Source organism: Paramisgurnus dabryanus, chromosome 2 (genome assembly GCF_030506205.2).
Source record: "Paramisgurnus dabryanus chromosome 2, PD_genome_1.1, whole genome shotgun sequence".
NCBI lineage: Eukaryota > Metazoa > Chordata > Actinopteri > Cypriniformes > Cobitidae > Paramisgurnus > Paramisgurnus dabryanus.
Window position 1 is genome coordinate 28,769,358 of NC_133338.1, and position 25,597 is coordinate 28,794,954.

The 25,597-nt window shown below is 38.5% G+C and overlaps 1 protein-coding gene across 9 annotated transcripts in view; it reads left to right on the forward strand.

The window, feature by feature from the left end:
- Window positions 1-696: 696 nt before the first annotated feature.
- The window catches only part of tjp1a (tight junction protein 1a), a 111,255-nt gene continuing 86,354 nt past the window's right edge, over window positions 697-25,597 (forward strand). For all 9 annotated transcript variants that reach the window (XM_065267530.2, XM_065267532.2, XM_065267533.2 and 6 more), the window contains exons 1-2: window positions 697-1,143; window positions 15,181-15,334. In XM_065267530.2, coding sequence (XP_065123602.1) covers window positions 1,049-1,143; window positions 15,181-15,334 — 249 coding nt within the window. In that variant the 5' untranslated portion in view covers window positions 697-1,048. The remainder of the gene's footprint in view (window positions 1,144-15,180; window positions 15,335-25,597) is intronic.

Genomic DNA, 25,597 nt, shown 5'->3' on the forward strand with positions numbered 1-25,597 from the left:
TGTGTAGTGGTAAAGTGCCCTTCCCAATTAAACAAGTCATTTTACTCAGTTAAGGCAGCCAATTGTTGAGCTAACAACAGCTGCCCTTTAGACCTCTACACGGCCAGATGACATTTAAAGAAGGTCAGCAGATAGTACATGAATAATTAGATTTTCTTTTATTAAGCTGTTGTTGGGTTACTTGGATTATGCTTTACGTACCTGGAGTTTTGCACTGTTGCTTCTATCAGTAAGCAGATGTGTGATCAATATGCCTTTGGTCGAATAATGTATAATCCGTGTATTGAATTTTAATATACAATTACATCCATGTGCACGTGGTCTGTATTGGAAAATCATTGTTTATTTCTGCTTCTGTACATCTTTCTCTTTTTTTGCTGTCTACCATCCCCCTCTTCCATTATAAACGCCGGTCGTCTAGGGCTCAAAACACATGCTGTGTAATTTTTCCCACAACTCTTTTGCATTTAGTTCTCTCCACGTGCAGAATAAAGCGAGATCCCTCGTTCAAATGATCTCACATTTGATTTTTTTTTTAAATCTATTTTTGTGCCATCTGTGACAGCACTACTCTCTCACTTTGCTTCTCACCCCCACTCTTCTCTCCCTGAGCATCTCTCTCTCTCTCTCTCTCTCTCTCTCTCTCGTGTATATACATGAACACTTTTTTGCCTCTCCCACCTCACACACAAACGCTCAGCCGTCGCTGCCTCTGTCACTTGCCGCTGGCTTCTGTCATAGTTTCTCTCAGACTGTTTTCCGAACACAAAGTGCTTTGTGAAGAGCGCACAGAAACAATGTCTCGCTCCTGACCAACACTGAATGGATTAGCCAGCTATTCTGAGCACTAATGAGATTAAACAAACAGAGTCACAACAGACATGTGTCTTAGCGGCGTGGTACCTTTTTGTCGAGCGTCTTGAGGAGTGTTTCTCTTGTCAGTCTGGAAATGGCGCTCAGAAAGTGACAGGCGGATGCCAGGGAGTAGACGCGCGCGCTCACCTATGTTGGTTTTGTGGTGTGGATACTCGTAGAAGTGGTGGACAATATGAAGTACCAGAAATATATAACCGTGATGCAGATGGCAATGGGAGTGACAGCCTCCAACAAAGACGACTGCATCCCTCCGAAGAGACAGCTGTGGTGAGTAAACGTTAAATTGGACAGTTTGAAAGTGAGCGAGTCATTTGAGGAGAGCGAGTGTGACATGTGCGCGGAGGGTTTGTCAGATTTGTAAACACAAAAGAGGAAAAGAAAATGACGGAGATAGTGTAACTATTAAGTGTAAATAGTTTTGTTTTAAATAACATAGAGTAAAAGATCCCCAAAGGAGACATTTCTTTTTGCTTTTTTATTCTCTCTTTTTTCATTCATGGTTAACCCATATTGTTATCAGTCTCTTTTGGCTGTGTGTGACTTTTATTGGTTTCTTTGATGTTGATGTCTCTCTCGCTCTCTCTCTTCGCATACTATAAAAGATTAAATCAGTCCTTCCCGGATATGAACAAAGCCCTGCACGTGGATCTATAAATAATATTGTTGCTCTTGCCTCACAGCTCGGTTAGAAATGCTAAACATAAAACCAAATAATGTTCAGTTTCTATACGTTTTTTAATGACGTTTCCTATACTTTAGCTCTGGTTGTTATTTTTTCAATAGTACTCCTTTGCTTTTATGTTGATTGAAAAATTAACTCAGCATATTAATCACATGGGTGCAGCCACTCAAATCCATTGAACAATGAGTGCATATGTAACATTCTTCCATATGAGAGAACCAAATTATACACAACCTCACAACCTGTTCATTATTTTAATGATAATTGTGTATGCTGGTTAAGTAAAGGTTGATGAGTTAATTATCTATGAAAACCAAATGTTCATTTGTTCTTTTAGTAATACTGATTATTTTCGTTTCTATTTGCAGCAGAGCACTGCTGACATCATTCCTCACATCTGTTCCTATATTAGTGTTGAGTTAATTAACACACAGATGAAAATCCGACTCAACACCATTTTGTTTCTTATGCATACCCAGGATTTTACTTAGTATTTTTCCAGTGCTGAAATTCTATCTGTAATGTAATACTAAGAGCGAATGTGCACCGTATTGACAAATGTCTGTGGAAGTGAAGTGAATCAGATAAGCTAATAGCCTAATTGAATAACGTTTCCATTAAAGAAATATATGATAGGGTTTCTATCTTACGACACTCATGAATAACCTATTTTATGCCTGCATATTTTTCTGGAAATATTATTGTGGCTGACTGACAGATGATTTTTTTCTGCTGGTCTGTATATGAAGGATATTTAAAATGTATTTGAAGCGAGTAGTGTGCTTATACAGTATGGCATATATGTCTGATAATATTGCCATAAATATTAGAGCAACCTTTTATTCTGTCACTTGTGGTTCTCTTAAAATACATATGAGGGTGGGTCATGGGTTCACCCCCCACCCCCCTTAACCAAGAGCATCACATCTATAGCTGGTGAAGGGGGAGGGTCTTTGATCAGAATTACTTTATATTAGTACTATGATAGATCCATCCACCACCAACCCCCTGTAGCTATTGGCTGTATGCTGCTTTGTGCTTGAAGCATCTGCACAAAAACCAAAAGTATTGATGGACGCAACCGTTGTGTTTTTACACCCCCCCCCCCCCTTCCCATGCCATTGTTCTCCACCTGCCTAATGATGCATGAACTCACCCCAAGAAAAAAAATCACGTTTTTTGCACAACTGTTCCTTGAACAGTCAGTTATTAAGCTACAATCCTCACTTGTATGTCTAACAATGAATTACACAGCTGGTACCATGTTAAATACATCACAACTCATCTCTGTCTTTTAAAACATTCATTGTCCAGAAAATGACACTTGACACAGCACCAGCTAGATCCTTGCCGAAACTAACAACAGGTGCTTTGGTTACACCCAGCAGGCTCCATAGAACAAGCTCTGATTGACACTGATTGCTCTCCACCTTTTGACCACTGTCTGATGTTTCAGGGGCGTATGGTCAAAGATAATACCTTTGTTTCTGTTTGTTTAAAACACACATTTCCACTCTGTTCATAGGGATGTAATCTTCTTTAAGATGTTTTATGACACTGCGGGTGACAGATTACTTGATAGATTACTTTACGGACTCATAGCTGTGTCCACCCAACCTCATGTCTACGACCTCACCGGTGCCACACCATCTCCTTGTATTAAGCTTAATGTAAGTGACGGTCAGGAGAGATTTTGTATGAGACTGGTTATAGCAGCTGATCTTACTAGGTTAAGTCAGGTAAAGCATAAGAAAAGAGCAGGAATAAGAAGAAGAGGCTGTTGAACTTACTGTGTGGTGTGTTTGTGTGTGCTTATGGAAGATAAAACAAACTACTCATAAAAATGGACTTAGTGGCTTTCAGCCTTTGTTAAAATCAATGGGGATGTAAGATCTTTTTCACAGACATTTCCTCTCATAGTTTCTTAAAGCCATTATGTTTCACTTGTGATGTGATTTGATTTGCTTTGCTGTGTGCACATAACAGTCTCACTTTATGACTTTCAGACTTCTGCCCAACTTCTTACTCATAACTCCTTTAAAAATCCTGCCTTCCGGGAGGGGTGATAACATAAGCCCTGAGAGTTTTTACGCCTCACAGGCTGGCCAGGACATGTGTGACCCCTAGGATTCTTGAGTCAGATCTGCTTCTAGCTGCAATGATTCACAGTACACACCATACTGAGCCCAGTAGATGGTCGCCAAGCTAAAAAGCATAATGATGGAATGATAAAAGGCTTACAGTGTTTGGTTGTACAAGCAAAATTAAAAAATGTGCCCTGTTTGAGATAACACTTTCAGCAGGCCTCTGTTTTGTGAAGTTTTCCACAATAGCATGGCTTACTGTATGCTGGGTTCAGACTACAATATTTTTGTCTGTTAGGGTTCCCACGGGTCCTTGAAATCCTTGAAAGTTTGTGAGTCTGGGGGGGAAATTCAAGGCCCTGAAAAGTTTATGAAAATATACATACATAGAAACAGGCCATTGGAAGTGCTTGAATCTATTTTATGCAATAAGTTTTCTGGGGAAAAAAATCCATATTATTCCCTGTAGGATAACGAAATAAAATTTCTAGACTTTTTAAGCACACATGCTAAACTGTTAGTTTTAAATGCTTATATCTTCTGTATGTAAATGTTGATTCATACCAAAATGCTTTTTTGCATAGTTGTGTTGTTTGACACATGAAAATGTCTCGGGTTACGTATGTAACTCTTGTTCCCTGAGAAGGGAACGAGACGCTGCGTCTCCGTTGCAATACTTCCTGAATCACTGTAACGCCGTCTTTGGCAATATTTCAGATAGCGATATACTTTCTAAGTCCCGCGTCAGATTCAGATGCACTTACCCCTGGAGGCGTCCCCAAAGTGTCACTGCAGCGACGCAGCGTGAGTTCCCTCGAAAGGGAACTGTAACAATGTATCTTAAAAGGTTTCACAATATAACTTGCTCTCACTTGAAATGTGTCCCCACATTTAGAATTTGAGGTTATTGGACTTGGAAGTCCTTGAATTTGAAGTTAACTAAGGTGTGGGAACCCTGATAATAGTCATTGTGTCAGATTTTGACTCCTAAATTCATGTCCAAGAAACATGTCAGACTATGCATTGCTTCCTGACCAATCATTGCTTGCCATCTTTAACGAATGCGTGATGTCATCGAGAAGGCAGTGCTGGCAGAAATAAGAGCGTTAACAAAGCAGGAGTATTGTTGTCAAAGCTCCATGAATCTTTTCTTCACTGCATACTTTTACCTAGCAACACCAATCTTTGTTCCTGTATGTGTTTCTGCAGCTCAGTGGTAAAGCACTGCATGAGCAGTACAGAATGTTGTGGGTTTGATCCCAGGGACCACACATACCTTGTAATGGTCTGTGTAGCTTTTTGGACAAAAGCATCTGAAAAATGCATAAATGTACTGTAAATGAATACAAGATCATGCATCTCTCTTTTCTTTTAAGATGCTTGATGTGTACAGAACCTTAACAAATGAGCCATCTGTGATCAACATTACAGATGTTACAGAACCTATGGAGCTTTAATTTTAAGAATGTATATGAGATTCTTTCAACCTAATTCCCATTGTTACTTATGAATCATGTGCCAAAATCAAGGTGATATCATGTAGTCTTAACCTGCCATTATGGCCTTTAAATGATGATTTCACCTGTAGAAACATTTTTGTATTGTAAGTAAAGTTTTGTAGTTTGTAAAACTTTATTGTAAGTGTGTCATATTCGTAGTCGAAAGGTAACATACATTTAGAATTTGGTGCCTATTTGACCGAGAAAAGGGGTGTTTGTAGTCTCACCCCCTCAACAAAGATATTGGACTTCCTAGATTTCAATGATGCATGATTATGATTTTTACAGCATTGAAAGAAGGAAGTGCAACACTGAAATCTGTATTTCTTCTGTCTCAGCGGCAATTGAAGAAATTATGCATGACCATTCAAAAACATGACTGGGGTTCTATCTATACAAAGCTTAATGCAAATGGGTGAAGTGTCCCTTTAAGGGCGCACTCACACTATCCAAACCAAACCGTGACCCAGCGCGATTGTTCCTCCACCCTACTCCTCCAGAAGCATGCACTGTACTTTTATCGATTTGAACCTGAGCGCACTTTTGTCATTAGGATACAGTATGATTGTTTCGAAGAAAGCAGGAAGTAAATCATATTGCTTTGTTAATCGGTCGCATATGCAGCTCAGACATTCATGTAACCCTGCTGCGCGCATCAGAAGGTTTCACAAAGGTAGATGAAGGTGAGTGGTCATGCAATTGATGTCTCTCTTTTAGAAACGCACTCTGGCGCGATTTGCGATCACATTGCGGGTTCTGTGCCTGAGCCCAAGTCATCGGGGCGCAGTACAGAGTGTTCACACTAATCAAACCAACTCGGCTTGGTTTGGATAGTGTGAGCGCCCTAAACCCCTTTGCAATTATCAGGAAGCAGGTGTTAGACCTGACATCCGTGGTGGAATTCCTCCACAGGTCTCCACTACAGAAAATCGGTGCTTGTTTGCTGATGAAAATTGGCACTACACTAGTCATCAAAACTTGCTGGTTTTAAACAGAGATCCGTGCCAGAAGCCGGGGTGTTGTAATGCCTGCACTTAAAAAGTTTAATGACAACTCTGTCAAAACTGACACTAAACAAAACTAGACCAGACATCAACAAAACTGCCTACACTAGGAATGCCTTATGAGCACTGAGTTTTATTTTTTTTTAAATATGTCTGGTTATATTGATTCAGTTTATTTTGGAGTTGGTTATGTATCAATATAACATAGCCTAATGCGGACGCTACTGACTAAGAAGTCAGGTGGGTGGTTCTGTGAGAGGTTCTCAGTCCGCCCAGCCTAATGTCAGATGGGAACCAGCGCTATTGCTGTGGAGAAATGGCCAGAGGCCTTAAGGCTCATGAGATGGTAAAAATTAAGAGACTCTTTTTACATGACTGAACTGATCATCAGATGTTTATTTAGAAAAAGTATTTACAGAAATGTCTTTACACATTACAGTAAAAACGCATTTAACACACCATCTCCTTCCAGAACATAATAACTTAGTGCCTTTCCATCTAGGGGATGTTTGTCCCGTTCCTTATATTTTATTTTGCTATTTAATACAAATTTGTCACTGCATAGGAGTTGAGCTTATGCTTTGCTCTAGGTTACAAGTGCCAGGTTGTATTTGTGTACTGCCCTTGCAGTTAGGGCAGGCGTTCGGTGGGAGACACTAAGCATGGGCCTGTGACCGTTGTACTGTCATGTTTGATACACGTTTATATCCCTAATCTGTCTCTCCATCTGTCGAAGCTGTCTGGCCCACCTAATCAGTCTGTCTCTTTTTGTTCTGCCCTTGATCGTCTCATGTCAAAGGCCCAGCTTTAGGATTGTTTACAGTTATCTCATTATTCCCACCGCCCAACACAGGTTTTCATACGATTAAAGTTTTACACCAGCTATAATGGTCATTGTTTTGTAGTGTTGTGACTTTCTAAACTCATTGGCCTTATTAATCTGGTTTGTGTAAAGCTGACTCTTGGAAAAAGATCAAAGAGGGGTGAAAAACATGGTGTCCTGTTTTCTGAGGCCACAGAAACCTGTGTAGTGTTAATAGTATTTAGAGATCGGTGTTGCAGACTAATCTTTAAATGACATGTAAGGCAGTGGTTCTCAAACATTTTAGCCGTGCGGCCCCCCTTGTGTACCGTGCATCCCTTCATGCCCCCCCCCCAAAAAAAAATTATGACAAGACATTACAAAACTTACAATTTCAATTAAACAAAACATATTTTTCTGAGGTTTAATTACCCAGAATCTATGATAAATTAATGTATTTTATAAAATGTCATTAAACTGGGGCCCCTTTCACCATCTCAGGGCACACCAGTGGGCCCCCAGTTTGAGTACCACTGGTGTAAGAAGTAGGGCTACTTGATCAGTCTCCTATATTTGCCTCAGCTTATTTGTTTACATCACAAGATTTGTAAGATGATAGCTCTGTTGGTTTTAAAGTCTTTAAAGAGGGTTACCTAAAACTAAGGTGTCAAGTTTAGAGTATTTGAATGCATGTGCAGATTTACTTTGACCCTTGATGTCTTTGATAAGTTGCTCTTGATTGCTCTGCAAAATGCATTTGACTCTCCCTGCCAGGAACGACTATACAACACAGTGTCATATGAGACTGTTTGGAAACACCGTGTTACTGAGCCCCTGAATGTTGGGCTGTCACTTAAATTCACAGTGTCTTCCTCTATACTATAGAGGATTTCTTGTTTTCAGTGTAACCGATTGTCCTTCCACTACAACATTTGTGACTGAATGATAAACTTACATATTTCCTCTTGAATTTCAGAGATCTCATCTATGTCTTATTTTAATTAGAACAAAAAAATCTGATATCTACATTTGATCATTTTAATGTATGGCTTCAATTTGTGCTTATTTGTGTCCTTTTTAGGACTTTTTTAGGAAACATTTGAAATGAACTCTATATTATATGTGTCTCTGGACCACAAAACCAGTCGTAAGGGTCATTTTTTGAAACTGAGATTTTTACATCAAAAGCTAAATAAATATTGATTTACTTTCTATTGATGTATAGTTTGTTAGGATAGGGCCATATTTGTCCGAGCTACAATCTTTTGAAAATCTGTAACTTGAGAGTGCAAAAAATTAAAATATTGAGAAAATCGCATTTAAAGTTCAAAGTCCAATAAAGTCTATATACAGCATATTATTTAATTATTTTAGTGCTATCTACTAGCTAACCGCTGTACTGACCTTGACTGAATAGGGGAAGTTGTAAAATGTATACATACCGGTAATCCAAACCTGAATGGGAAATCCCCAAAAAATGGGTAGCAAAGCAAAGTTTGTAGGTAATTTTTTGGACAATTTTGACTGTGATTTTGCTGCATCCACTCACAAAAAGAAAGTTTTAAGTAATTTACGGTAGATTTAAATATTTTATGGAAATTTACTAAATTTCTACTAGAGCCCGACCGATATATCGGCAGGCCGATATTAGGTATTATGCAAACTATCGGTATCGGCATTCATAACGGCCAATAAATTAATATTTAAAAAAAAATCCCGGACGAAAGCCTTCATTAGATTTCCTCACTGTTGGTGTTTTTGACAGAGCGCTCTGAACCAGTAGCTGCTGGTGGGGTCCAGATTTAGGCATCAAGCCACTGCCTGAGTCAAGTGATTAGCAATTTATATTTTGCTGTTGTTGTTATTTATCAGAACTTAACAGAATTTGTCTCCAGTCCTATTCAAAGTTATATTTATGAACCAAGTCTTTTAAAACTGGTAACTTTGATTTGGTTGTTGTTGTTTTTGTGTTTTTGTTCAAAGCCTTTACGTTTCATATCTTAAGTTTGTATTTTTATACATTTTATTTATCAGAACTTTAATATATTTTGATGTTCCTCTGTTCTGTTGTGACAATAAAAGAAACAAGTTTCTTTTTAAAATGCATTATCATATTATTTTAGTTAAAACTCATAAATAACTACAAATAACTAATGTTAGGGAAATCTGTTAATGTTTTGTTGCGCGTTTCTGAAAAAAAAAATCGAGCGATATATCGGAATAGCGGATTTTAAAACCAACAAACATTTGTATCGGTATCGGCCTTCAAAATACTTTATCGGTCGGGCTCTAATTTCTACATTGAACATAATCTTTAAATAATATACTTATGATTTTTGGCATAAAAGGAAAATAGATCATTTTGACCCATGCAATGTATTTTATGACAGGTTTTGAGGTACAGGTGTAGGATCACATTATGTTAAAGCCCAATTCATAATTCTGCTTCAGGAATACGGCATAGGCACAGCCTACGCATAGATGCGTACCCTACACGCACATCTCCAAAAATATTCTAATCTACGCCGACCACAAGTACTGTGATTGGTCCGCTTAAGCCACTCCCTCAGTTCAATAAAATCAATTCCTCATACCAACTTCCACTTGCGACAGTAAAAACAAAGATGGACCAAGTTGAGGAGCGATATACAGTATAACAACTCAAGCTGCAACAAGTAACTCAATTTTCTCAATGAGCAAAAAAGTCTTAAACACTTAATTCAAGAGAAATGTTCTTACCCATTGGCAGATTTTTCCCCTTGTTTTATGCACAAATTCACCATATTTTTTTCCATAGTTTGGCGGGTCCTGGAACTTCTAGGCAGGTGCGACTTATACGTCAAAATTATTTCATATGAACCAAGAGAAACCATTACCGTCTACAGCCGCGAGAGTCCGCTCTATGCTGCTCCTGTATTTATTTAATTCAATGGATTCAGTGATGTCGAATGACTTCGGGACCTTTTTGAACTTGATTTGACTTGTTGTGTTAATTTAGCCTATAGGCTCTCAGGTATGTTTTGTATGCTATTGTTTATTATTTAGAATCATTTCTAAATAAACGTGACATATAGTCCAGTGCGACTTATAGTCCAGTGCGACTTATATTTATGTTTTCCTCTTTAAAACGCATTTTTGACTGATGCAACTTATACTCCGGAGCGACTTATAGTCCGGTAAGTAAGAAAGTCAGTGTAAAACTGGTCATCAAACTGGTCTCGGCAAAAGCACGTCCCTCAGAGTCTCACTTGTCTGCTTTCATCTGAGAAAGACTTGATGACTGCCTGTGTCCTCCGACAGCTTCTTCTTTTAGTCATTTAATGTACACTTAAAATACTCCAACCAGTACACGTCCAAGCTCCATCCTGTATTCAATCATATCAAGTGCTGTGAACGTAGCATGCTGCTCTGATACAAATACATCAGAGCTCCTTGCCCTCACCTTGGCATCCTATTGAATATATATATATATCCTAACAAGGTAGTGTCACAATCACTGAACTGAGTAATGGATCTACATCAGTACAAGGTCTCTGCTCTTCCGGCCATGCAATGTCAGGCAGCGTGGCCTTGCTGTTCTGCTGCTGCAGGGGCTATCTGTTTACACTGAGCCCTCTCACAAACACATAACCTCTTTTGGAGCATGCAAAGCATGACACATCATGTACACTGGCTATTCAAACATAACTTACTATAAATGTGATTCTATATCAATATATTGACATGATGAGGCAGTCAGGTTCAGTAACTCCACAACTTAGCAGCATGTGTTCAAGCATCTTTGGTGAACTTTTTTAGCTTTTATATGATCAACTATTTTTGGCTTTATTATGATCATTTGTTAAATAGCAGTGTAATATGTGGCATCGCCTACGTAAAGTCACCCACTTATTATCACACAGTACTGTATGATAGACTAAACACTGAACAACCTTTCTTTTTTATTTTGCATGGCTTATCCATATATCAAGTGTTTTTATGCGTGTAAGATGTTCAATAGACAGTTTGTGAGGTGTTAAGCAGTCAATGTAAAGTATACAGTAGCCAGTGTAAGGTGTTAATCAGGCAATGTGAGGTGTTCAGGAGCCAGTGTGAGGTGTTGAATACCCAGTGTGAGGTGTTCAGAAGACAGTGTAAGGTGTTCAGTCACCAGTGTAACTTGTTCTGTAGCCAGTGTGAGGTGTTCTGTAGCCAGTGTGAGGTGTTCAGTAGTCAGTGTGAGGTGTTCAGTAGCCTATGCGAGGTGTTCAGTAGCCAGTGTGAGGTGATAAGTAGCCAGTGTACAGTATTCTGTAGCCAGTGTGAGGTGTTCTGTAGCCAGTGTGAGGTCTTCAATAGACAGTGTGAGGTGTTTATATGCCAGTGTGAGGTGTTCAGTTGCCAGTGTAAGGTGTTCTGTAGCCAGTGTGAGGTGTTCTGTAGACAGTGCAAGGTGTTCAGTCACCAGTGTAACTTGTTCTGTAGCCAGTGTGAGGTGTTCTGTAGCCTCTGCGAGGTCTTCAGTAGACAGTAAAAGGTGTTCATAAGCCAATGTGAGGTGTTCAGTAACCAGTGTGAAGTGTTCAATAGACAGTGTGAGGTGTTTGTATGCCAGTGTGAGGTGTTCAGTAGACAATGTGAGGTGTTCAGTTGCCAGTGCAAGGTGTTCTGTAGCCAGTGTGAGGTGTTCAGTAGCCAGTATAAGGTGTTCTGTAGCAACTGTAAGGTGTTCAGTAGCCAGTGTGAGGTGTTCTGTAGCCAGTGTGAGGTCTTCAACTGTCAGTGTGAGGTAGTCATGGCTTGCTGGATCTCTTTGAACTCTCACACTCAACTAAAAGAATTGGTATTTTTAGGCAAGTCTTCATTTATTATTCATAAACTCACCTTTAAGAGGAGTCGCGACTCAGTGTTGTTGCTATTGAGGGAAATGCACAGTTTGTTTTGAAGTTGAGATGGGTGGATAAACAGGGAAAGCTGCTTAATATTTTAGTGCATTACTCTTAAGGGCCAAGAAAAGGTCATTTTACTTTGTTAGATTCCCCTCGTGCCAACCCTCATTCCAAAAGTCCATCAGCTGTAGCTTAGACATTTTTTACCTCGCACAGTATCACTTACTTGACCAAAAATAGTAAGAATCGCTTAGCATTTTACAAGCATTTTACCAGCATTTGATCTGGTTACTGTGAATTTATTCTGCTTTGCAATTAAACTTTTTCACACTAGTACTCAAGCTTCTGTTTGGTACAGCGTGTGAATGAACCGTTTTTAACAGAATGACAGAGAAAATCTGTGTATGTGCGAGTACATATGTGTGAGAGGGAGCAGAGAGAATTTGGTGGCAACAGAAGCTGGTCCAGATTGAATGCATTGCTCTTGGGTTTAGTGTAAATCCTCTAGGGATCGTGGGCAGTGTGGAGGTCACAGGAGAGAGGAGCAGCTCTGGTCCTCTGCCTGCCAATCAGAGGGATTCACAACAGCGAATGGGATCTAACACTCTCACTTTGGCCAGACTACTCTCCGGTTTGGGGAATAAATGGTTGAGTGTGCTCTGCCAGGGAACTAGAGAACACGTGTATCAGCCAGACCACCAATTGAAAAGGAGAGGGAGCGGACAGCCGGGCCCCTGTCGCTAAACCTAGCTCTCCTTTGGGAACAGAAAGTTTGAGGGAAGATGGAGAAATAGCTGAATGTCGGAAATAGTTGTTATGGACTATAACATTTTCAAAGGATGGCTGGACACTTTGTCATCAAAACTAAAGTGAAATGTTTTTATGTCACATTTTCTGTGTTTAGTGCTGTTTGAGCCATACAGATAGTTTTAATAAATATGTGAAGCAGATGTACTATAAGACTAACTTTATGGTTTATGAGTGATCAAAAATGTTTAGGAACCTATATTCTAAAACTAACTACAGTAAAAGTGGATTACATTATGTGTCATAAGAGAAGGCTGCTGACCAGATGCTCAGTGGAATCCATTAATAGGGATATTCAAGAAAATCTCTGTCTATAGGCCAGATATGTCTAGAATCATCTACAATACAATCCTGTAAACTTCAGTGTATTGATTTGTTTTGCTCTATGGATCTTGTTTGGTTTAATGGGGGTTTAATAATGGGATCCTGCGCTTACTGTGGTTGTGCGCTTCAAACTCTCACGTCTCTTCAGTTTGACATGAAACAGGAGCAGGAAAATTTAATCTGAAGGTGATACTCATTCCGAAAGGCCACAGGGGTCACATAAATCACTCAATGACAGGGCTAAATCAAATCAGTTTTTCCCTTAGGATTGCCTAGTGGGTTTGGGCCCAAAGAGAGAAAATGCTTGGGGACATTGATGAGCATAATGTAGAAAGAAAGAGAGAAAGATAAAAAATAGTTAATACAATAAGTGAAAAGGGTTTTAGAAACAGAAAAACTTTGAGGTGAGATTTTGAACCTGATAACTTTTTATTCAGAATGTGGAGCATCTCTCATTGAGAAATGAGTTTAACCATACACACATTTCTGAGATTTCACCTGAGGGACAATTTAAAGTGGGGGGAATATAAAATAACACAAAAATGTGGTACAAAAAGATATATATGCTATCCTTTATTATCATCTTTATGCAACATCAAATCCTAATTTGACTTGATTGGTGAGAACCTTTATGAGCTAATAAAGGATCTCAGCTATAATAAGGTATTGTAGGAATATTTGTGTGTGTGTGGGGGGGGGGCTGTCTATGTGCGAGTATATTGTCAACAAGATATTTTGGTGCTACTTAATCACCCAAGCAATACTCATGTGTGTATTCCTTTAATTGACAGACAGTAAGGAGAGGACAGAATATTATAGGGTGGAGAAAGTGCAAAAAACACCAAGCTGTCACTTATACTTGAGTTGCTGAAAGCAATGTATTACCAGTAGTAATACGAAAATTTGCTATAAAAAGCACCACAAAATCTTAACATAGCTATTTTATTAGGACATTAAAACTTTTATGGGTAATAATTCCAAAGTGTTTAAATACACCCAGCAATAATGTGAGAGAAGAAAGATCCATATGGCTTTAAACAGTTGTTTAAACGTTTCAAATATTTAATGCACATATCAGTCAGTTAATCTTGCTTAATATAGTGTAGAGTTATATAGGAACATTTTGTAGTTGAGTCGTAAACAGGGATATTGGGTATTGTTGGACCTACGTGCATATAAAACAGTCTACACACCCCTGTTAAAATTGCAGGTTTTTGTGATTTCAAAAATGAAACCAAGATGAATCCTGTTGGAAAATAGAAAAATTTAAAATAACCTAATTGCTTAAGTGTGCTCACCCTTTTATAATAGGGATTGTGACATTGTTCAGAATCAACCAATCATATTCAAACTTAAGGTAAATATGAATTAGTACATATCTGTTATCAATTAAAATGACAAATAAACCCTTACCCTTGACATCCGTTTGGTAACATGCAAATGAAAAACCCATGGGCCGCAGAGAGTTTACTCAGCAGGTACAGGATCTTATTGTTGAAAAATATTAATCAACAAAGGGTTACAAGACATTTCCAATACAATGCGTATATATACAGTCTGATGAGACCAAAGTTGAACTTTGGCCGTTATACCAAAAGTAATGTTTGGTGCAAAAAACCACAGCACATCACCAAAAGAACACCATGCCCACATTAAAGCATGGAGGTGGCAGCATCATGCTTTGTGGCTACTATTTGGCAAGTCAATTTTAGCCAAAAACTTTAAAACCTCTCCAAAAGTCTTGCCATTTTTCACCCCAAAATGATTCTTGTTGTTATTCACTTTAATATATAGGTTGGAATTTGGAATATATGTTGAACTGGTTCCAACATGATTCCTGTTAGTTTATGTTTTTACATGACGAAAACCTGTCATTTTAATCGGGGTGTGTAGACATATGCAGTGTATGACGTGTACGCATCCTGCCCCATTAATAAAACTGATTAAGAAAAACCCAAAACAGTGAAAAACCCTCAAATTCACTATATGATAACATTTGAATTGACATGGCAGAATGAATGAGAAATGGCAGTGCCTTAGTAAACCATAAATTCTTGCTCCTTTCAGTCGAAATACTGTAGGTCCACAAGCCAGACCATCTACAAACCAGCATGAACCAGAATTAATGCTGTTATTAATTAATCTTTTTAGCAGGTTAGGTAGCAGCTGGTCTGATTGAACATTAGGCATTACAGCATGCCATATGATTATGTGTTAATGTCTTTTCACTCCAGGATGCCACCTGGTTCAGATGCCCCCGCTGCCTCTGCTGCCCCCACGCAACCACCAACTGTGGCTGTAAGTCAGGGCAAACCATCACTGCGCAGGATCAAGGGTCGCATCCACAGAAGCAAGAGTCTGGACAGCATGGATCTACTGGAAGGCAATGTGAGTCTATACAGTGCACACATTCAGTGCTCTCACTGCAAAAAATCACTTTCTTACAAAGTATTTTTGTCTTGTTTTTAGTATAAATATCAAAACATTCTTAAATCAAGATGCATTTCATGATTAGCAAAATTACCTAAAAATAGGTGGCCTCTTGACCAAAAACATTAAATTTAAAGGAACAGTTTGTAAGAAATTTATATCAAGTAATCATAAAATGGCCCTGATATGTCACTAGACATTAAGAAATCATTTTCATTTCAAATACTTATATCACTCAGAACAATGGTCCGGCCGGGATATTATTGCAGGAGTTGCAGCCCTCAACTGATGTTTATGTTATCATGTTGTGTATTGGCCACCAGTTGTGTGATTGCAGTTCCAGTTTTGACCAGAATCCTGCATACTTGAAAAAAATAAAATGTAAGTACATTTCATTTTTTTGCTTACCACATTGGCCAATTTTTTTTATTGTTTTATGCATCGATTAACTTAAATTTGACATTTTTTGTCTAATCACTAGACCTATTTTCTTAGGTCATTTTGGTTATTAAGAAAATTTATATTGTTTTTAAAAAAAATTTTTTAGATATTTGTACTAAAAACAAGACAGAAATACTAAGTCTTTTTTGCAATGCTTCTGTTCCTCTGTTGAGTGTGTGCTGAGAAATTCTGTGATTGGAGAAATTTGGTACTTGTTCCAGCTGTGTTCTCTATGAATTAACCCCCCGTTTTACCTATATGCAAGCTGATTAAGCAGTTTAATTGTTTTTACTGATTCACTTACAAAATGTATATAACTTCACTAGTCAGCTTGAGTTATGAATCCTAGCGTCAGTATCGCCAAGTTTGAATTGAGATAACACGGCATTTTCTTTAAAAACTAACATTTTAAGTAATCTTAAAGTAATCTGCCCTACTGTGAGAATAACCGTTTGATCATGACTGGGTTGTCAGTTTTCTTTTTTTCTGTGCCACAAGGCTTGGTTAAATATAGATGCTGGTAGATTTTCTTCTTCCCTCCTGAGATTTTTTATTCAAAACTGGATTTTCTTATATCAAAACAGCTATTTTTACTCAATGCGTGACACAGCATCATGTTGTTCTTATTTGGGATTACATGCACAAATTAAATTAGCACATTAATAGCTACAAGATATAAAGGTTCTGATCTCACCACAATTAACAAATTTCTAAGAGCACCTATTGTCCGATTCACGTTTTTACATTTTCTTTGGGATATTAGTTCATGTTATGCAAAAGGTACAAGCCCCAAAGTAAACGATGACGCAAGTTATCGTTTTCAACGTAAATCTCTTTTCTTGAACTACAACAAACACACGGATTGTAGGTAACAGTTTACTTCCTGGGATTGGTGATGTAGGTGTGTGATGTGTTTTTTAACCATAAACCACGCAAACACATTGTATTATAGCAAATACACAAAATAACGTTGTTTTTAACAATAAAATAGGTCCTCTTTAAGTCTTACACCGTATTATTCTCTTTCCCCTAATAACCTTCCTATTGATGTTAGTGGTCTACAAGTTCCTGTAAAGGTAACAAAAGACCGTTTACTAGAGTGAAGATAACCTGTAGCCTTGCATTGTATCACACATTTTTTTTATAGACGTTCATTGGACACACACGTGTTGTCATGGTTACGCGCCTGAAACGAAGTGAACTTCGGTCTGTATTTATCTGTCATTAAAATTCAGTTGTTTTATATCAGTACTGATCCACACTCTGTTCTGATTGGCTACAACAGGCAGCATTTTTATTTTCAGTATGCACCGTAAAAATGCTTGTCGCTGGGATCTTGTTTCTGTCGTATCGTGTTTGATAAGGACACAGTGTAAAAGTCCTGAGGAGCCAGACCTTCACATTAAGCTATTTGGATTTTATTAGGCAGCAGAAAAAATTTATTGGACAGATATTCTTTATATGCTCACAGACAGGCTGACAGACAGCAGCGCAGTAGGTGGTGTGTCGCCATTCATATTCCACACTGACAGATGCAATCATGTGACGTGCAAGGCAAAGTGCGAGTCATGTGATCATGTGCACGAATCACTGATGTCAGAGATGTGGAGAAGTGCTGCCATTAAGCACCAGAAACATATGTGTGTGTGTGTTTGTTGGTGTGTGCCTGTGTTTTCATCCATGGATGGCATGTGTGAACATGCTGTATTTATGTGAGCTCATGGATCCTACATCATCACCAGATGAGTTAATTCAGGCTCGCAGCGAGCGTGACACATTTGACAAATTATTTAATGCGATATGCATAGGGCGCATGCAGAAAACTTTAAAACATCCCATATGCCGTTTGCTGAATGGTTTATTTTAGTAAGAAATTAGAGGAGTAATCTCACAAATTAAATGGGTAAGCTGCTTGATTCGAGCCCTTAAAACCACGATATCCTCATGAATCTGAGGTGAACTGAAAGCAGCTTGCCCGGCCCTGGTCATTTCATGTGTATTCACGAAAGGGGGGAGTGAGGAATAGTCTGGCAGGAACACCAACCAGCGGTTTAAGAAATCCAGCATCATGCTAATGTGTCGCTAATGCACTAAAATGCAGTGTTTTATGAGAGCTGGGACACATGCATGCTTTATTTCATGTTTGTGACTCTGACTGAAAAGCTGTGTGTACATTTGTTTTACTCTCTTTCTGTTCTCTGAGGGGTATTTAATGTGGTCTTTAGTCTTTTACTTTAGCCATTTGTGGTTTAATTAACCTCTTTTCCCCTGAGCTTCAGTAATTGACACCCCTTTTGTTGGAGCAATTTTTTTCCCGTTGACATGTAATCGTTGCATCGATCACGGGGGTGTTCGTGCGTACACTTGTGTGTACTTGGACAAGTGTATGTGTGAGTGTCTTGATAAAGGGGCAATCCTACAGTATATGGATGATATGGATGAAGCCTGATGGCGGTCTGTACGTGAGAATACTGTGTAGAAGCTAAATTTAGCGATGGTCTCATTGCAGTTCACACTAGTTAATATATTATTAATGTTAAAGATGTGGATGGGGGCCGATGTCCAGGGAAATTTGATGCCTGTCTGGTTGGTTTCAAATCTGTTTTAACAAACAGGAGCCCCTGATCATAAGTCTAATAATGAGTTGGGCAAATGTGACTGACTGGGACTATTCATTTGGTTGATAAAGCTCTATACTCAGCAGCATTCACCAAAGTAGCAAATGATGCTAAATTATAATCAAGTGCATCTGTATTAAATCCCAGAATCATCTTATGCATTATGCAACATATGCCGCACATGCTGTGATGCTCGTGCTGAGAATAAATGACTGCGGAAATAAAGAGTTTCCTGACAAAATGAGAGTTTTATATTTTAGGCATGAATGCTAATCATCTGAGCAGCTTAAGCAACAGCCTACTCTCTCACATCAAGAGCACAGATTGCCTAATAAATTATTGTTTTTTCTTTTTCTAGTTTTGTATTTTTTTATAGCAGAAAAAGCCCACAGGTTTATCTGGGAAGAGCTTATTGGCTCAGGTTTGTGTTGAGGGCCAAACCTCCTTATTTTCCACTCATCCACCCTTGTTAGTAGTTTACTTTGTAGTATTCTCTGAAGACAAATGGAGTATTGCAAACATGAAATATATACACAGAGGATATTGGCTTATGGCCTGATTTTGAGTTTGATGGAAAAGGGAGGAATTCCCTTTACAGGAATGAGGTTACATTTGACATGTTAATTCGACAGTAATGTAAGAAGTTGTGTGAGAATGATAAAACAACCCAGACTCATCAGAGACCTTGGGATGGAGACAAAGATGAAGAAAAAATGAAAAGCAAAGAAAGAACTTGTGTGAGGGAGGGGAGCGGACTATCTATGTGTATGTGTGTGTGAGAGAGAGAGAAACAGGGATATAAAAGGAGAGGAAAATTTGGATGTAAGTCTAATAGTGTCTGGCTAAAATAACTCACAGAGGCTAACTGAGGCATCCATCATATATGACTTCAAAAGGGAGCGTTCACTTGGGATCAACACATCTACAGTAGATCCTCATATCAAATGCGGACTGGATATTATGACGGTTGAATTATAGGTAATTGGAGTCTAAATGTCCAAATAGAGATCTCTTCACATAACTTGTAGCCATCTTTACTTCTCTTGCTCTTTGGGTAAAGGTACTGATGAGCCCCGTCAAACCACAAGAGGCCACAATTAATTATTAAGTTAAAACAGTGACTCCTTCATCTGTCTTTAAATGCAAACTAGCTTAAATTATGTGGGACAAAAGAACACAGATCAATAATTTAGACTAGTATATGTGTGTGAGGCAGGGAAAGCTCGCTGAGAAATGTTGGCATGTCCTCATCTGCCCTTGATTGTCAAATGCAATCTGTCATTTCTCTTCACCAGTCTCATGTCTAAATGGTAGAGAGCTGTTTTGAAGCTTGCAGGAAGTATAATGTACAAAAAAACTTTTTTTTACAGTAAGATAATTTGCATTTGTCTAACGCCACTAGTTCTGCTCAACCCCCACTAATCTGCCTCGGAAACCGCAACCAAATTCCAGGCAGTTTTCCACTGCATAGTATCTCTCAGTACGACTCACTTTGGTGTACACTACTAAGTACCTGGTACTTTTTTTGGCACCACTTCGGTTGAAGTTCCAAGCGAGCCGCACCAATACTAAAATGTAAGGTGTTAACACTGCAGATCACTGATTGGTCAGAGAGAATCGTCAGTACCAGCGTCATTGCTAACTGCAAGATTAGCTTACCCTAGTGTGTCGTTGAGCAAACCAAGTGATGCCATCGTCTGCGCTTTGTTGTACAAGTTCCCAAAATCCCTTTAAGCAGTGAAAAACATCCGCATGCTGAGAATCAAAAGCACCATTCTATCGCTTTGCTCTATTTCTCAGTGTTGTGTGTTTGTTTGTTTACCATAATTTCACCGCAGTAGAGGCCTCGCATCTATAAAGATAAGTCTGTAATCCCACTCTGTACTAAACTGCAGTGGAAAATCAAGCCGTGCAAAACTTACATTGTGCCATTCCTATTCGTGCTAACTACTCAGCGCTTTAAAGGGCACCTATTTTCCCATTCATGATTTTACATTTCCTGTGGTGTGTTAGTGTGTGTGAGTACATGTTATACCATGGGCCTGTTGAACGCTTTATTCTGTTGGCTGGGAAATGTAGCCTGGCTGCGCCTTCCTACGCACTTCCACTCAATTTCATTTTCCTTCAGTACTACGTCTGGGATTTCGGTCTATTCTAGAAATCAAATTTTTGTAGGCCAATCAGCGAACAGAGGGAGTGGCTGAGAACGATGACGTTGATGTTGTGGGTCAGTTTGAGTTGTAGTTCAGTAATGGCAGCGGAGAAAGACGTCAGAAAAGCTGCCCGTTGTTGCAAAACTGTCAAATATACAGAAGTTAAAGCCGGAGTAAGAACTATGTTTGCTAAGTTTTGTTTTGTCCTACCCAAGGGTTTGGGAAAAGTTTGATTTTCCAGCTCTCTCTGCTAGTGGTGAATGAGTTGGCTAAGGCGAACGATAGGGTTGCAAAGCCAATAGTTGTTGTCGTCTCCCCTCTTGTTGCACTAATGGAGGACCAAGTGAATATACGTCACGACCACACGTTAGCGATTGGCTATGGCAGATCCTGAGTGACTCTGGGCAAATCCAATAGTGTACGAGAGTCTGGGAGAACCAGGTTATGAGAAATGTTTCATGGGGGTTAATTATTTTTCAATAAACCGCACACCTAACCTTTTAAATGTTTTAAAAATAGGCACCAGAGCAAAGTTTGTGGTAACTGTGGTCTAAGAGGAATAATTGACTCCGGTCCTTTTAATAATTTAAAAATGATGCACACCCGCTGTGTAAACATCGCCACCTTGGTGTGCATTATTTTCGAATAATTCAACGGACTGTTGTCAATTTTTCCTTACCTAATGATATCTAAAGTTACAAATCCCAAAGTATACAAATTGTCATCATAGTGCACTGGATAGCTGGCCAATGGGTGCACACCACGCTTTTCAGAACAATAAGCTTTGCACAAAATCAATGGGTTTTAGAGAAGCAGGCCATTGAGGAGCAACAATTATGTACGTTTTTTGAACCATAACACACATTGCATTACTCCAAGTTCACATATTAATGTTATTTTTTGCAACGTAATAGGGACTTTAAATAATGGCTAAATGCCAACATGCCACTCATAAGGGAGCCTAAAATAAATGAGCTTTCATTAGGCTTTTTAATGATGCTGGAGTCTTAATCTTCCAGTACAGTGAGTTAACATCTTTATCAAAAAAGAACTCATTTATTTTATGTAAAATTCTGAAAAGATATTAAGTGCATCTTTCTGTGTCAGCAGCTGATATGCCAGTCTTAATGGGCCACTCAATAAAAGTGTCTTCCTACTGTGCTCATTTGATCTTTAGTAAGTCTTTATCCAATATGCTTCATTTATGAAAAGTAGACTGTGCCCAATTTCCTCTTCATAACTGAAAATCAGTAAAACTACAGCAAAAAACTTGAACACAGATAGAATAGATCACAAAGCATTGGCTGTTGGTAGCATTGGCTGTGTAATGCCACAAGCACAACAGGTAAACAAACAAAAAAAATCACACAGCATATTGTCAGCTGCACAAGTTTCACCATCACAACAGATGCATTTTGCCAGGCTTCTCATGGAGACAGCAGCAAACGTGTTGTTAGGCTTACGATGGCATATCTGATGTGCATGGTGAGAAATTCACAGCTTTGAGGAGAACACATTGTGAGCTGCATGTTGTGCTGCTACAGTAGATAGCACTCAACCCCCTCCCCTACCACCTGCCTCAGTCCTTGCCTGACACCAAAATAAACCCTAAATCACCTTAACACAAACCCATACATGTATGCATATCATAGCATTACGATTTATCAGACACATGCATATTAGAATCTAAAGCCACATGCTTTCTCTTTATTAAAATATGGCCTTAGGTTTTCACCATTTTAGCCCGAGCACCATTGTTTACGCTGGGGAACGACAGCACTAGATAATAAATCGGTTTCTCTCGCTCCGTGAAACATGCTGTTCTGTTGTGTCGTAGATCACTAATGTGCCTCGCATGCTATTATTAAACGCCTTCACAAATGTTTCCTCAGGTCTTAATTAAAATAAGGAGCATTCATTAGGCGTTTGAAGCTGGTGATCATTCACTGGGCCATCACGCAGAATGGTCCTGAAGTCCTGAATGTACAAATTCTAGGAATAAGCCTGAAGATGTGCCATTACTATGGTCATACATTTTACATGGACACACAGAAGGTCAGGGGAAAAATCAAAGCTCAGGGGCGGTAGATGGAATTTTGATTTACGATGCGGTGTGCGTGACTAGGTTTCTGTGAACGAGTCTGTATAAGATATGTATCTGTGTTGTTTACGATAAACCAGTTTTAGTTTGTAACATGTATGCTTGCATCCTTTCTTTTGTGTTGATTTTTATCATTATGTAGATTATAGTCTATAAATAAATAAAGGGCTTTTTAACCAGGGAAGCATTTTATGTTCCTTTGTGCTGATATTAAATGTGCTGGATGAATTATTTTATTAATAGTTAAAAACTCTTCACAGTGTTTATGGTGTATTAGGGCAATGCACTTTGTTTTAGTTAACTGTGCATTTACTGCACAATTGCATGGGAGCACAACATCAAACACCAACAGGTTCACTCGCCCCTGAAATTCGCCTGCCACCACTGATTCAGTGCAAGCCAAAGGATTCAAGTCTTTTAGTCTGTTGCTATGGAAACAGTTAGCCGATGGCAGAGGGGGGAGAAGAAGAAGAATGATTCTTGATAAATTCTTTTTTAATGGAGAGAGCATACGAGAATGAGAGACTGGAGGGGGGAGGTAGATAAAGTGATATAAGCTGGAAAAGGAAGCAAAGGAGACACAGTAAGGAGATTCAGAGATGAAGAAATTGGGAATGCATACTGTTTATATTAGATAAGCTTTTTCTCATTCAACCTGCTTAACTGAGGTTAGGAGGGTCTGGTGGCAGTTTCACATTGGCTCTGCTTTACACCTTAATTCAGCTGAGCTGATTCTGTTAACTAGCAGCTCAAACAGCAAGAAAGTGTGGATGGCTGGTGATGCTGGGCTTGTGTAGGCTTTACACACATCTTATCTTTACAAATTCATTTCGCCTTTAGGCTGTTTCTACACCTCCGCTTGTGATATCTCAGCTCAGAAAAAGAAGGCTGTTTGGTGATATAAAGCAACGCTGGTGAATGAAACATGAGATGTAGATTTAGCAAACATAAGGATTGTTCATTTACTTTTTTTTTCGTTTTTACTTTTTCAAAAAAATATTTATTTATAATATTAATATTTTTTTCCTACTGATCCTAGGGTACATTTTAAAAATTATACCATTTGGATTTGATAGACGCTTAAATCCAAAGAGACTTACAGTGCATTCAAGGTATACAGTTTATTAGTAGGGGAAAGCGGGGCACAACCTAATGCTTTTGGTTTTGGCTCAATCATTCAGAAAATATTTGAGTTTGATTAATTATATTTTTACACAAGCAACACGCACATCTCTGCTACCAATGAATATTTGAAGTTTGTTTCTATTAGTTACCATTCTTGGACAATTACACCAAACGTGACAGAAGTGCAAACGTTACAACTTACCCCATAGGTGGGGTTAATTGTAACAGGCAGGGGTTAGTTGTAAAACTTGCTAAAAATTAAGTTTGCAGGCAAATTTTTCAAAACAATTGTGTCTATACTTGACGTGGATATTGTTTATCTGTCTATAATAGACAGGTATCCACACTGTATTCATTCATCCAGCCCTTTTATAACAATAGTTCAATTATAAATGGATGCAAATGGACAAAACATTATTTTATATGTGACCTAGTCTGTAATAACCATACTACAGTTTCAAAAACCAAATTCTGAGATAATGAGCATCAAAGTATGGTTTTAGTCATTCATTTTATGATTTCAATTTTTGACATGACCTTGTTCAATTAATATTTAAGATATGAAGAAAAATACATTTGTTACACAAATTTTTAAAGGGGCCATGACATGAAAATCTGACTTTTTCCATGTTTAAGTGCTATGATTGGGTCCCTAGTGATGCTATCAACCTAGAAAATTTGAAAAAGATCAACCCAGTAACTTAGTTTTGGTAAACCATTCTCTACAAGCACATGAAAAAATAGGTCGTTGAAATTTGGCTCTCCTTATGATGTCATAAGGAGCTCTTATTATAATAATCCAACCCCTTAATCCAACCACAGCACTGCCATTTAGTGCAGAGAGAAAATAATTCACAGAACAATTGAGTTTCAATTTCAACAAATCACCATCATTGTGATCAGTGTTTGCACTTGATCTGCACATGTGCATTTTAGAGGACACACCCAAAACGGCACATTTTTGCACACACCTACAAAGTGGAAATTTTAACATGCTATAATAAATTATTTATATGGTATTTTGAGCTAAAAGTCCTGTGACATGGGCCCTTTAATAAGACAGGCACATGTATTTTGTTGGCAGCCAGCAATCATTCGTGTGTAGCCTATTTAAAACAACGGCAAGAATTACGCCAATGTTAGCGGTTTTCATATGGTTATTGCTGAGGGGTTAGTTGTAAAACAACGTTACAAACCAACCCGCTGGGTCAAAATATTTTCAAGCCCACCAAAAAAGTAGCTAAGAGCTGCAGACATATTGCAAAACGATGCTGTGTTTTAGTCAAGAAGACACTGATTAATATGAAAAATCATTGGTTTTGGTATCTTACACACAAAAACAATCAATAACTCTTTGGAAAAACATTATACATTTCTAATAATTTGCGGGAGATCGTTTTTTTTGGCAGCGTGAAAAAAATACCTGAAAAACAAAACGCTTAACCTTGTGCAACAATGTAAATAGTCTGCGTTAGTTTTTGCCCTGTGCACCCCAACTGTATGGAAGTTCCCTGGGAATCAAACCCATCACCTTTCCAGAAAGCCGATGACTCCCAGTCGTTTGTTCTCTGGGTTTGCATTGTTCACACAATGACCACAGGATGAGTAGGAGAGAGAGCTTGGTACCTCCAAAAATTGACCCGCTAAAAAATCTATTATTTATATTTTATATACATCAAAATAAATAGTCTGCACCTAACTAAAGAATATTTTTATATAGAAAGAAGAACAATAACGTCTAAATTGTTCTTTTTTTAGACAATCAGTATTTACTATCAGTATT